The 14,735-nt window shown below is 42.0% G+C and overlaps 1 protein-coding gene across 1 annotated transcript in view; it reads right to left on the bottom strand.

Annotated features, from left to right (window-relative positions):
- Positions 1-13,795, bottom strand: part of LOC112081001 (E3 ubiquitin-protein ligase CBL-like) — a 16,740-nt gene extending 2,945 nt beyond the window's left edge. Inside the window, exons 1-6 of the mRNA XM_024146949.2 lie at positions 12,566-13,795; positions 6,222-6,368; positions 4,246-4,402; positions 3,900-4,021; positions 2,941-3,078; positions 881-1,113 (exon numbers count right to left, since the gene is read on the bottom strand). Of these exons, the coding sequence (XP_024002717.1) occupies positions 881-1,113; positions 2,941-3,078; positions 3,900-4,021; positions 4,246-4,402; positions 6,222-6,368; positions 12,566-12,942 (1,174 nt within the window). The 5' untranslated portion in view covers positions 12,943-13,795. The remainder of the gene's footprint in view (positions 1-880; positions 1,114-2,940; positions 3,079-3,899; positions 4,022-4,245; positions 4,403-6,221; positions 6,369-12,565) is intronic.
- Positions 13,796-14,735: the final 940 nt, after the last annotated feature.

Genomic DNA, 14,735 nt, shown 5'->3' with positions numbered 1-14,735 from the left:
ACGAGGCGAGAGCTGGGGAACTGGTATTCTTGCAGACGACATTTTATTTGTCACATACTTCGTAACAACAGGTATAGACTAACAGTGAAATAGTTACGGGCCCTTCCCAACAATGCAGAGAGAAAATGATTGCTGTATGTCAAAAAGATCCCTGGGATGATGCAGTAATTTGGTTCCGTCAAGAGCATTCCTGAGCAGATGCATTTCCCATGCTGAAAGTGTAATGCACATAATATTGTCCTTTCTGTGTGTTATTTGCATTTACAGTAAAGCAACTGGTTTAGCATATCAAATTAAGATTTAGCATTCTACCGTAGTTCACTTTGGTAAAAACCGGAGTATTCTGTTCAAATCTATTCTATTGTGTCTTCTTGTCCCCTGAATTGTGGCTGTGACAGTGTGTGTCAGTGTGTGAGAGTGTGTGACAGTGTGTGTCAGTGTGTGAGAGTGTGTGACCAGGCGAGCAGTGGAAACTCTAAGGGCGAGTCTCCTCAGTGTGAGTGTAGCATGAGGAGGATGTACGCTTCGGCTCACACAGGAAGTCCTAACCCACATGTTAGGACACGATGGCCAATAATACTGCTCTAGGTGCTGCTACGCCGGTTCACCTACTGATGTGTAGTGGGCTGGCTCACTGACTGACGCACAGACGGACAGACTAGCCTACTGACAAACTGACTGACTAACTGACTGATTGACAGGTGGATGGGAAGACATTAACTGTCTGACCAAAAAACAATTCCATACAGTTAACCCAAATTGGTATGTTGATGATATATATTAATAAAAGAGGATGTGGCTGGGTGATGTCAGAGACATTGTGTGAGCGAACGATGTGTGGTTTGGCTTTGAGGATTTTGTCGGTGACGAGGTCAATCACAGAGTAGGCATACCTGCCATCCTGTGAGGCAGGGTTGGCACAGCAGGTGTCCGCAGGGCTGGATGCGTGTGTCCTTGTCTCTCTCTGTACAGATCTTACACAGCTGAAAGGTACTACCCATCTCACAGTACATCTCATACTCGTCCTCTGTGACTTTGACCCTGCTTCTCTGTGCTGGTTCACACAGACTGGTGAGGTCTGGGTTCACATCACGTCCGTCAGGGTAAAGATAGCTGCAGACAAACACAACACAGAATTACACACACATTATGTAAAACGATTACAGGCCCTGTGCAAATGTTGCTGGTAGTTAAGGTGTTGGTCGCTTTTTGTCTCACACTGCACCCACCCACAACTTTTATAATAAACCATCAGCACTCTAGTCATGGGAAAAAAAATGTTGAAAGGGGTGTATCTTGGCTATAAGAAGACACTTGTTGTACTTTCTGTCTCGCGCCACGACTCCACGGCACATGTCATGATAGAAATGGTGAATCGTTGACGACGTCATTTGCTATTCGCAAAGCTCTACAATTATTCAGAAGATTTAGTTGAAAGTATAACCTCTGAGCTTGATAGTGATTAATTTTTTTCTCCTCCCTCATAATTATATTAAAGCAAATGACACCACCACACAACAACTTCCTGTTCCACAAGGCAAAAACGTTTGCCTTACATTTGGTGCCTATCCATCTTTTACTGCAAGCGAAATGACCTTAAATCTGCAGGAGTTAATATTTAGGCTATGTGAGAAGCCTAATAGAACGTACTGTTAGTGTACCACGATTATGGTTTCCATTGAACCCAACCTGAACCAGCTTAGAGCTACCAAGTTCCTATTGACTTGCCACTAGGCCAAACTATTTCGCACAAAGTCCCACACATCCCTTTCGCTGCACCTGTCAAAATTCCGTCATAGAAGTCTCACCACATCATCCACACACCTAACCACATAACACCAATAAACATCACACTGCTTCATCCCTTCTTTTACCACCTTCCACAAAATCTTTTCCAAACAGTGCGACTCTTTAATCCGACCGTCCCTTTCCCTTGTGTGAGTGTCTTCACTCTTCATCTTTATCAGCAGCTTTTTCTAATATTAATTAAAACTCTTTGGCACATTGTTCCAATTTTTGCTGTGGGCCTCCATGTACTTGAAGCTGAGCGTTTTCTGCCACGGTTACCTAAGCAAAGAATTTGGCGAATTGGCGCTGATACAAAGGCTAACTATTAGCACTTGTGTTACCAGTCTCCAGGACCCATAAAGGCTTTAGGCTTGATGCTCTTAAAGCCAGTTGCCAGGCAAGGTAAAAGCCTAATTATAACCTGACAACATTAAGAACCTCCGAATCATTGGTTTGGTTGGATTTTTGAAAGGTATAGTAGTTTTCTCTTCTTATTCAATCTGCACCTCGCAACTCATGCTCCACCGTCCCTCTCCAGCCACACACAATACATAATGACCCTTGAACCACCGTCCCTTCATCCACACAATACTTAAGGAAGCCTGCATGAACCCCACACCGTCACCCTTCAATCCACACAATACAATAAATGAACCCTGAACCCACCGTCCCTTCAGCCCACACCAAATAACTATAAAATGACCCTGACCCACCGTCACCTTCATCCACACCAAATACTTAATGACCCCTGAACCCACCGTCCCTTGCCATCCACGCCAATTACTTAATGACCCCTGGAACCACCGTCCCTCTCAGCCACCAAACCAATACTTAATGACCCTGAACCCACCGTCCCTTCAGCCACACAATACTTAATGACCCTGAACCCACCCCACGGATATAACCACCTTTTTTTATGAGTCAACCCGCGCATCACTAGTGTGTGTGTCAGTGGAGGCTGCTGAGGGGAGAACGGCTCATAATAACGTCCGGAACGGCGCAAATGAAATGGCATCAAACACCTGGAAACCATGTGTTTGATGTATTTGATACCATTGCAATGATTACACTCCAGTCATTACCACCAGCCTGTCCTCCCCAATTAAGGTTCCACCAACCTCCTGCGGTGTGTCCATGTGTATGTTTACTCACCAGCCCTCCCTGAAGCCCTGGATGAGGGCCTGGTAGAGAGGTGTATTCTGGGGGATCGTCTGTACGATGTCGCCATCACCAGTCACATGACCAATGGCCCACTGGCCCATCCGAGTGCAGCTCAGACGGAAGACGTAGCTGGACAGAGATACACAGTTCACATGGAAACGTCTTTACTGTAGTTGATACAGATTTGACCATGAAATACAGGTAACCGCCAAAATAAAAGAAACACCAACATAAAGTGTCTTAACAGGGCGTTGGGCCACCACGAGCCAGAACAGCTTCAATGCATCCTTGGAATAGATTCTACAAGTGTCTGGACCTTTATTGGAAGGATGCGACACCATTCTTCCATTAGAAATTCAATAATTTGGTGTTTTGTTGATGGTGGTTGAAAACGGTGCCTCAGGCGCAGCTCCAGAATCTCTCATAAGCGTTCAATTAGGTTGAGATCTGGTGACTGAGATGGCCATGGCATATGGTTTACATTGTTTTCATGCTCATCAAACCATTCAGTGACCTCTCATGCCCTGTGGGTGTCATCTTATGGGGGCATAGCCATAGTAGCCCAAATAATGGGCAAAATAATGGCCTGCCCAGCATTTTTGTACATGACCCTAAGCATAATGGGATGTCAATTGCTTAGATAGCTCAGAAACCACACCTGTGTGGAAACACCTTCTTTCATCCTTTCATACTTTGTACCCCTCATTTCCTCAAGTGTTTCCATTATTTTGGCAGTTAACTCTACTTATCTAGGTATTATTCTTTACTATCACTATAATTATAATGACAGCGTGTCCCATTAAAAGTAATCACTGCAGATATTGTTGTAGGTTATGGTACACCTCCTCTCTTTTCTCCTGAGCCCCTCCTACCCCCCTGTTCCTTCCCTTCATCTACTCTCTCGCCACACCCCAACCCATCCACCCCCAAACAATCTCTCCTGTCCTCACCTCCCGGGCTGGTGCAGGTAGTTTTGGAGGCGGGCTTTGACCTGGTCGTAGGTGAGGAAGGCCATGTAGCCAGGATGGGTCACTGCCAACTGGTTCCAGTTCCTCAGAAGAGACCTCCAGGGCTGACAGGAGAGGGGAGGACATATTTACTATCAGTTGAAATATGTGTTATTATTTTCCACTTTGGAATGTTCTGGCTTTCTTTAGACAGTCGGAGACAGAAAGAATGGGATAGACATCTTGGAAGGTGGCAGAATGCATGTTCACTGAACATTATGTGAGGTGTCTAATTAACCAGGATGTAGGGCTACTTAGAACAGGGCTAACATATATGGATCACATGTACCTGGAATAGCCTGGTGAAGATGTCAAACTCGAACACTGAGATGTGGTTGTTACAGGTGAGATCTACAGTTGACTTTAGAGCCATGGACTCCATCCCCTCTTCAAAGTCATGGACCCTACGGAGATGCTGCTTAAAACTGCTCCACTGCACAATACACCTAGGAGAGAGAACGAGAGGAGGGGAGGAGAGGGAGAGAGGGGTGGGAGATAAAGGAAAAAGGAAAGTGAGAGAGAGAAAGAGAGTGAAAGTGAGAAGAGTGAAAAAGCAAGTGGAGGAACAGAATACTTTTCACAAGACTAGAAAAAAACTGCCTACATCACCAGTCAAAAGTTTTAGAACACCTACTCACTCAAGGGTTTTTCTTCATTTTTACTATTTTCTACAGTGTAGAATAATAGTGAAGACATAAAACAATGAAATAACACATGGAATCATGTGGTAAACAAAAAATCGAAATATATTTTATATTTGAGATTCTTCAAATAGCCACCGTTTGCCTTGATGACAGCTTTGCACACTCTTGGCATTCTCTCAATCAACTTCATAAGGTAGTCACCTGGAATGAATTTCAATTAACAGGTGTGCCTTCTTAAAAGTTGATTTGTGGAATTTCTTTCCTTCTTAATATGTTTGAACCAATCAGTTGTGTTGTGACAAGGTAGGATTGGTATACATAAGATAGCCCTATTTGGTAAAAGACCAAGTCCATATTATGGCAAGAACAGCTCAAATAAGCAAAGAGAAACGACAGTCCATCATTACTTTAAGACATGAAGGTCAGTCAATACAGAAAATTTCAAGAACTTTGAAAGTTTCTTCAAGTGCAGTCGCAAAACCCATCAAGCGCTATGATGAAACTGGCTCTCATGAGGACCACCACAGGAAAGAAAGACCCAGAGTTACCTCTGCTGCAGAGGATAAGTTCATTAGAGTTACCAGCCTCAGAAATTGCAGCCCAAATAAATGCTTCACAGAGTTCAAGTAACAGACACATCTCAACATCAACTGTTCAGGGGAGACTGCGTGAATCAGGCCTTCATGGTCGAATTGCGGCAAAGAAACCACTACTAAAGGACACCAATAAGAAGAAGTGACTTGCTTGGGCCAAGAAACATGAGCAATGGACATTAGACCGGTGGAAATTTGTCCTTCTCCTTTGGAGATTTTTGGTTCCAACCTGCCGTCTCTTTGTGAGACGTGGTGCGGGTGAACGGATGATCTCCGCATGTGTATTTCCCACTGTAAAGCATGGAGGAGAAGGTGTTCTGATGTGGGGTTGCTTTGCTAGTGACAGTGTCTGTTATTTATTTTGGAATTCAAGGCACACTTAACCAGCATGGCTCCCACAGCATTCTGCAGCGATACGCCATCCCATCTGGTTTGGGCTTAGTGGGACTATCACTTGTTTTTCAACAGGACAATGACCCAACACATCTCCAGGCTGTGTAAGGGCTATTTGACCAAGAAGGAGAGTGATGGAGTGCTGCATCAGATGACCTGACCTCCACAATCCCCCGACCTCAACCAAATTGAGATGGTTTGGGATGAGTCGGACCGCAGAGTGAAGGAAAAGCAGCCAACAAGTGCTCAGCATTTGTGGGAACTCCTTCAAGACTGTTGGAAAAGCATTCCAGGTGAAGCTGGTTGAGAGAATGCCACGAGTGTGCAAAGCTGTCATCAAGGCAAAGGGTGGTTATTTGAAGAATATAAAATATAAAATATATTTTGATTTGTTTAACACTTTGTTGGTTCCTACATGATTCCATATGTGTTATTTCATAGTTTTGATGTCTTCACTATTATTCTACAGGGTAGAAAATAGTCAAAATAAAGAAGAATCCTTGAACGAGTAGGTGTTCTAAAACTTTTGACCAGTAGTGTATATACAAATAGACTGTTCCTATTTGTGGAATGTTCTGTCAAGCCCACGTCCCTTATTCCATTCTAGTTCCACTGTTACCCCACCCAACACTCACTTGTTTCCAAATGCTCGCCTCCAGAACTCTCCGGCCTCTGTCTTAGTCAGCCTAAAGGTGTCGCCTTGAAAGCTTCCCTCGGGAAACATGGCCCTTAGCTCACAGAGCATGTGACTGAAGAGCAGGGACAGCTTGGTCAAGTTTCTCCTGTGAATAACAGAAAATAACATTAAGCTATTCTGAGCTTTTTACAATGTATCAACTAGGGTGATAAGGGTAGGCTTTCTGGTCCACAGCTTAAAATGCAACAGCGGCAGCTAGAATGAAAATAAACTTTAGATCTCATAGACATAATGGGTATTGTACCCTCTAACAAGCAGTAATGTATCCCTCTCTTTCTCTCTCTCTCAGTTCAATTTAATTTAAGGGGCTTTATTGGCATGGGAAACATATGTTTACATTGCCAAAGCAAGTGAAATAGATAATAAACAAAAGTGAAATAAACCATAACAAATTAACAGGAAACATTACACTCACAAAAGTTCCAAAAGAATAAAAACATTTCAAATGTCATATTATGTCTATATACAGTGTTGTAATGATGTGCTAATAGTTAAAGTACAAAATGGAAAATAAATAAACATAAATATAGGTTTTATTTACAATGGTGTTTGTTCTTCACTTGTTGCCCTTTTCTTGTGGCAACAGGTCACAAATCTTGCTGCTGTGATGGCACACTGTGGTATTTCACCCAATAGATATGGGAGTTTATCAAAATTGGATTTGTTTTCGATTTCTTTGTGGATCTGTGTAATCTGAGGGAAATATGTGTCTCTCTAATATGGTCATACATTTGGCAGGAGGTTAGGAAGTGCAGCTCAGTTTCCACCTCATTTTGTGGGCAATGTGCACATAGCCTGTCTTCTCTTGAGAGCCAGGTCTGCCTTCGGTGGCCTTTCTCAATAGCAAGGCTATGCTCACTGAGTCTGTACATAGTGAAAGATTTCCTTAATTGTGGGTCAGTCACAGTAGTCAGGTATTCTGCCACTGTGTACTCTCTGTTTAGGGCCAAATAGTATTATAGTTTGCTCAGTTTTTTTGTAAATTCTTTCCAATCTGTCAAGTAATTATCTTTTTGTTTTCTCATGATTTGGTTGGGTCTAATTGTGTTGCTGTCCTGGGGCTCTGTGGGGTCTGTTTGTGTTTGTGAACAGAGCCCCAGGACCAGCTTGCTTAGGGGGCTCTTCTCCAGGTTCATTTCTCTGTAGGTGATGGCTTTGTTATGGAAGGTTTGGGAATCACTTCCTTTAGGTGGTTGTAGAATTGAACGGCTCTTTTCTGGATTTTGATCATTAGCGGGTATTGGCCTATTTCACGAGGAAAAGAAAGAGGAGTGGAATGCCCCGGTGCACAACTGAGCAAGAGAACAAGTACATTAGAGTGTCTAGTTTGAGAAACAGACGCCTCACAAGTCTTCAACTGGCAGCTTTATTAAATAGTACCCACAAAACACCAGTCTCACTCCTCTTTCTATTCCGGTTAGAGGCAGTTTGCGCTGTTCTGTGAAGGGAGTAGTACACAGCGTTGTACGAGATCTTCAGTTTCTTTGCAATTTCTTGCATGGAATAGCCTTCATTTCTCAGAACAAGAATAGAATGACGAGTTTCAGAAGAAACTTCTTTGTTTCTGGCCATTTTGAGCCTGTAATCGAACCCACAAATGCTGATGCTCCAGATACTCAACTAGTCTAAAGAAGAACAGTTTTATTGCTTCTTTAATCAGGACAACAGTTTTCAGCTGTGCTAACATAATTGCAAAAGGATTTTCTAATGATCAATTAGCCTTTTAAAAACTTCTTGACACTACGGATCCCGTTACCGGGATCATTTTCCTAAACAACCACTGAATTGCAGAGCGCCAAATTCAAAAATAATCCTAAAAATATTTATAATCATGGAATCACAAGTGAAATATACCAAAACACAGCTTAGCTTGTTGTTAATCCACCTATCATGTCAGATTTTGAAAATATGCTTTACAGCGAAAGCAATCCAAGCGTTTGTGAGTGTATCAATCAATGCTAGAACAGCTAGCCTTAAATTAGCTTGGTCACGAAAGTCAGAAAAGCAATAAAGTTTATGGGCCTCTGTACGCCTATATAGATATTCCATTAAAAATCAGCCATTTCCAGCTACAATAGTCATTTACAACATTAATCATTTCTACACTGTACTTCTGATCAATTTGATGTTATTTTAATGGACAAAAAATTTGCTTTTCTTTCAAAAACAAGGACATTTCTAAGTGACCCCAAACTTTTGAACGGTAGTGTATATGTTTTGCTGTTTGTTCTTTGTTATAGAGACAAAAAGATTGGAGAAGTGGTTCATCCATACATCTCCATTTTGGATAGATAACTCTTCGTGTTGTTGTTTGTTCAGAGTTTTCCAATTTTCCCAGAAGTGGTTCGTTTCTATGGATTCTTCAATTACTTTGAGCTGATTTCTGACGTGCTGTTCCTTCTTTCTCCGTAGTGTATTTCTGTATTGCTCTCTCTCTCTGTCTCTCTCGCTCTCTCTCTCTCTCGCTATGTCACACACACACACAGGTACACTCATGCTTGTACAAACAGGATGTCACAGTCTAGCTCTTCCTGTCCTTGTTCGTTTTGTGCCGCAGAAACAGAATTTTCCGTTAGCAACTTGACCAACCAACAAGACACTCAAAGGTTACTGTGTGGCTCTTCTCTTGAGTGTGTGTCTATTATTATCCTGCAAGGGACAGTAAAGATCCGGCCACAAACCTCTTACTGTGTGTTCCACTCACCGTCTCAACCATTCTCTCATCTCTCTGGCTGTATGGGCAGTTGAGAGCAGGACTGAAGTTTCCATCCTTACCTCAACCTGGTTGACCATGTAAATTTCTTACTTTCCACCACACTCATTCACTGCATCCTGTCTACAGTTGAGCTCAATGGTGTGTGTAAAGCATAGCAACTTCTTTTTGAAAAAAAGAGCTCGCATGGCATTGCTACTGTACCTACAGTACGTGTGACAGTACTATGTGCCTGCCTCTCACTGAAGACCAACAAGGCAACAGTGCATGTGGCATAGTTACCGGTTTTTGCAATTGACTATTATCACTAATGTAATATACAATATCTACCTTATAGCTGTTACTTATTGTTGCAACAACCGTGGTTAATTGCAATTGTACCTGCAGGGACCCTGCCACTGAATTTAGCTTTATAGCAAACTACTGCATTTTACCCAGGCATGGGCGGTGTGTAAAAACGTATAAGAACAGAGAAACATCAATTTTTGTTTGTGTGTTGCTTTCTACGAACAGAGAGGGGTTTGAAGGAGAGTGTGGGCGAGTAGGAGGTGTGAATGTTTGTTTCATTGTATGTGGGTGTTATTAATATAAACTAACAATAATCTGCTTCTCTCAGTTGAAAATTTAAACTTTTGTTACGACAAGGCGTAATGCAAATTGATGTGATTTCATGATGCACACATTCTGTAGATTCAGAGAGCAAAATATGGACGACAAGGAGCGAAGGGAATAACAGTTATGTTAAGACTTGCCAGTCCTGCTGTACTGCATTGCACTGAACATGCATCCTTAGCCAAGCCCTGTTCTTCTTACCATTAGTAAGATTCAGCATTTTGGGAAAATTACACATAGCTCATAGCTTTTTCTTGACTTCACAGGTAATAAAGACTTTTTTGATTTATTGTAAAAATGTTATATGTTTAGCGGTAGATATATAATTGAGAAATATTTGTTTAATTTTGTACTTTGAGTGATTAACAAATGTAAGAAACAATATTTAAAAAATAAAAAATGTGTCAGAGAACCACACTGCCTTTCTCCATGGCCCGTATATCCCAGAGAGTTGTTGCGATCACCCAGTTTCACCCAGTTCATATTAGCATGATAAAGCCTCAGGTCCACTCCATTATCTCTCTGAGACATTAGTAGTCTCAACGGAACAGAGGTTTGGTTCCAAACATTTAGATACACTCAGACACATTTATTTCCAAAATACCCACCTTAAAAACTGCACAACTACTGCACAACTACTAAATAACTAAATGTATCTGCAGTAGTGTGAACCTAAATGCCATATTGATTCTGTGTTTATGTTTTAAGACAGCCGACTTGAGGGAACTGGGAATGTTGATTTTTGTCTCGCTGGTACTATAACTGGATAATAATGGGTGCTCAGGTCTATTTGTGTCATTGTGGTTCTGCTCTGTCTCTGGCTGTGCTCCAAAATTCACTTACTGTACATATCAAGTCTAATGCCAACCAAGGCCTTTATGAATTTGCCAATCTAATACCATGCATTTTAATTTTCCTAGTTGGCCTTAGTTACTTGAGAATTGATTTGAATATTGGCCATTGAGAATATTGGCTGAAAGTCTGTGTCATGGTGCTGGTGGAGTCAGATATCTCAGACATGTGCCCTGCCCTTGACCCCACAGCTGATTTATTTGCCTTTTTCGGGTGAAAAGGTCAACATATTAAAATGTACTCTAAATCAATGGTATCCTCAGGGTTCAATTTCTGGTATGGTATAATAGTCTTGTAGCCTACAGATCCATAATGTTTTTTGAGTAGTAATTGTTTTGCTTCTGTGGATATAAAAAAAGTATTAATGTTTATTCATGCTAGATTAAAAGTGAAAGAGGAGAGCAAAAACCATGTCAACAATGTGCAGTGTTGGAGAGTAGTGAACTCCATGTAGCTCAACTAGTAATTCAACTACATTTAGCAGTAGCTTGGGGGTAGTTGAACTCAATTCAAATATTGGTAGTGTTTTTAGTAGTGAATTACTTTTTTGTAATGTTGTGATGTAGCTAACTATTGGGACTAGACACTTTTTATTTGGAAAAATAAAATAATATATAGGTGTAGCAGGCAATCATTTCCTTCCTTTTTCGGCATCAGCCCTGCCTAATTCTCACTTGAAACATAGTTTTGTGTTTAATAGCCTTAATTACAAATTCTGTTAACATATGACCCTAAAGTGATATGTTCTTGCAATTTGTAGTCTATGACATTTCAGAATTAGATATTAGAATTTGGATGTAGTGAACTACACTGAGTGTACAAAACATTTAGCTCTGAACAGGTGAATCCAGGTGAAAGCTATGATCCCTTATTGATGTCACCTGTTAAATCCACTTCAATCAGTGTAGATAAAGGGGATGAGACAGGTTAAAGAAGGATTTTTAAGCCTTGAGACAATTGAGACATGGATTGTGTATGTGTGCCATTCATAGGGTGAATGGTCAAGACAAAATATTTGAGTGCTTTTGAAAGGGGTATGGTAGTAGGTGCCAGGCGCACTGCTTTGAGTGTGTCAAGAACTGCAACGCTGCTGAGTTTTTCACGCTCAACCGTTTCCTATGTGTATCACAAATGGTCCACCAACCAAAGGACATCCAGCCAACTTGTCACAACTGTGGGAAGCATTGGAGTCAATATGGGCCAGCATCCCTGTGGAATGCTTTCAACAACTTGTAGAGTCCATGCCCCAAAGAATTGAGGCTGTTCTGAGGAACACCTTCCTTCAATATTAGGAAGGTGTTAGGAAGGTGTTCCTAATGTTTTGTACACTGTGTCTATATTGGGAAATATTTCATAGTTTAGAATTGCTAGACAAAGTTCTCTGTACGGACTAAAAGTCTTGTTTTGTCCTGGCACTGCCAAAAGAGCTTGGCAGGCTTTATATAAAAGTATTGTGGAGTGTGTTTAAGATTTTTATTTGGGGTTACAGACTATCCTATATAGTCATTTACTTGTGATTATCACTGACAAATCTAATAAACAATTTTTTAAAAAGGGTTCTCAGGCTTGGCAATAGGCCTGTGCTAGATAACAAAGCGACCCTATCTGGTAGTCACATCATTGTGGTGAGCATCATGTATCTCAGCCTGGACTGAAATCTCCCCCTGGCTCCTCACATGGTACGAACGTATGCAGCCTGTCTGCTAGACTATACACTACAGACAGGATATCACTGTAAACTTGGGCCAGCATCCCTGTGAAACGCTTTCGACCCCTTGTAAAGTCCATTACCCGACACAGTGAGGCTGTTCTGAGGGCAAAAGGGGGTGCAAGTTAATATTTGGAAGGTGTTCCTAATGTTTTATACATTCTGTAGTAAACAATATTTTCTTAAGGGTAGCTTTAGTCTTCCAGTGTAAAGTAATTGGTAGCTTGGTAAACTATATTTTTAGAGTAGCTTCCCCAACACTGACAATGTGTATGTATTGGATTAAGCGCCAAATCCTAACTGGAGACACATGCAGGTAACTTTTTGAGCCATTTGAGTTTTTACAAAGATAGCGCATATATCAAGTTATGTTCCGGCCCTTGTTGTTCTCTCTCACCTGTAGCTGGACATCTCCTCGAACATCTTATCGCGCCCCTCTTTAAACAGCAGCACGGCCCGGTTAGTCTTATCCAGCAGGTGTCTTGCATGGATCCTCAGGTACTCCCCCTCATCCCCCCGGGGGGCCTGCCCCCCAGCTGCAGGCCCCCTGTACGGCTCCCACACCTGGGTGAGCAGCGTGGCTGTCTCTGAGACCACCCCGGGGAGGTACGGGGGGCTGTTCCTCAGGCCCAGCCTGAGGTTGGTACATAGCCGATGCAGCTTCTCCAGCCTCTTCAGGGCCTTGTCCACCTGCCGCTGGTCAGAGGCACTGGGCGGCTGGGAGGTGGATTTCAGGCTCCGGTCAGATCCTAGCCCGTTCCCTCCCGTGGCCATTGTCCTGAGGAGGGATTCCTGGTTGTGGTGTGTTAGTCCGAGGGGGATCTGTTCAGTGCAGCCTGACGGTTTCTGTCTGGCAGCCCTATCTRTGACAGTTGAATGAGGGAGTGRTCTAGATGTCTGTCATGTCTGGCATGGACGGCTTAGTAAATGTTGTCATTGTATCTTTATGGTTGACAGCTTGAGTTGAAAAGAGCACACTTTATCCAATATATCTTCACCAGTGTTCCTCAGTATCCAAAGAATAATCCAATGAAATCAGGTTATCCAGATAGGGGCAGAGCGCCAGAATATACCATAGTCCAACAGGAATGGAGACAACTGCTGTGGTTTAGAAAGAATGGAGGTGAAATGTCTTGTCCAGAAAAGTGCAAACAAATAATCTCTCAAAACTGTTTACAAACAATCTTTAAAAAAATGGTGGTTTTTCAAGCCTGCATTCATAAAGTCCTCAATTCATAAATCATCAATTTCTTTGGTCAGTTCTCCAGAAGTAGCCAATATTTTTTAAACAGTCTGTTTCCCGTTCAGTTTGTAAAGAGAAAGTGTAAAGAGAAAACCCTGAAAGAGAGAGAGCAAGGGAGGGCAGAACAAGACAGACAAATAACCACTCACCCTTCCTAAACAATCTCAACCCCTCTCCTCCCCTGTTCTCTCCTCCCCTTCTTACTCAACATTTTACGCTCTTGTGCCCAGGCACTATCTCTCCCCCCGTGTGGCGTAACTCTCTCTGATTTCATCTACAACATACAAATGGTGTCTCAGATATAAACCCCAGGCTCTCTTTGCAGCACAACAAAAACTTTTTTTATGTCTCAGTCTGACTCTGGCTGGCCCCTCTCTCTCTCTTTGTTTTGTGTCACTTTCTCATGCTCTCTCTCTCTCTCTCGCTCTCTCTCACTCACTCTCTTTGATGTTCTTCCGGGTTTGCAGCCAGACAAACAGGTTTGTAGTCTTTGTGTGTGAAGGTGGAGTGAGGCTGAGATAGGTTTGGGCTTAGAGGTAACAGATTAGTAAGAAAGGAGGGGGGAAGAGGAAACAGGGGATACCCACAAGGAGAGTGTGTCATGTAGAGAATGGTAAGAGAGAGAGTAGAGAGAGAAGAGAAAAAGAGAGTATAGAAAGAGAGAGAGGGAGAGAGTAATGAAAACTTATAGTGATTAGATGTCACAAAGATGAAGAGCACTGTGCAACAGGATGTATGTGAAGTCATTGCACTGCAGGTCAAGGCCCAGTGATGTTTAATGTGTAAAGCAGCCCTGAACTGCTGTCTTCCCTTTGTGAGACAGTGGGACCAAGCAGAAAATACAAAGGCATTCAATGACAAATTGGCATTTAACTGTTAGCACCATATTCTTCTCTGTTGTAACATTTGTAAAGGGAAACTACCTAGAGAGAACGGTAAATGCCATCCCAATTGGATAAAGTTGGAGGTGTCTAAAAACCGCCACAGACTAATGAATACATCTTTTCTATAAATTTTTGTATCAAGTTTTTATTATTTTTTGGTTGACAGGACAAAAAACACAAATCAACAGACATTACACAAATACACACTGTCAAGTGTTGTAGTCCATATTTTAATATTGTCTGATTTTGCACCGTGTCGAGAAAATTAGAGTTCAAGTTGAGCTCATGAATAAGTTCAATAAGTTCAGTCCCCAAATCCAGAACAAATTCAAGAAAGCGTACAGTATTATATAGAGCCATTACTGCATGGAAGTCCGTGTCACGTTTCTGACCTTATTTACTTTGTTTTGTCTTTATTTTGTTGGTCAGGGTGTGAGTTG

This window comes from Salvelinus sp. IW2-2015, unplaced genomic scaffold (genome assembly GCF_002910315.2).
Source record: "Salvelinus sp. IW2-2015 unplaced genomic scaffold, ASM291031v2 Un_scaffold16647, whole genome shotgun sequence".
Taxonomy (NCBI): Eukaryota; Metazoa; Chordata; class Actinopteri; order Salmoniformes; family Salmonidae; genus Salvelinus; species Salvelinus sp. IW2-2015.
The sequence above is the reverse complement of the archived record's forward strand: the minus strand, read 5'-3'. Positions and strand labels throughout refer to the sequence as shown.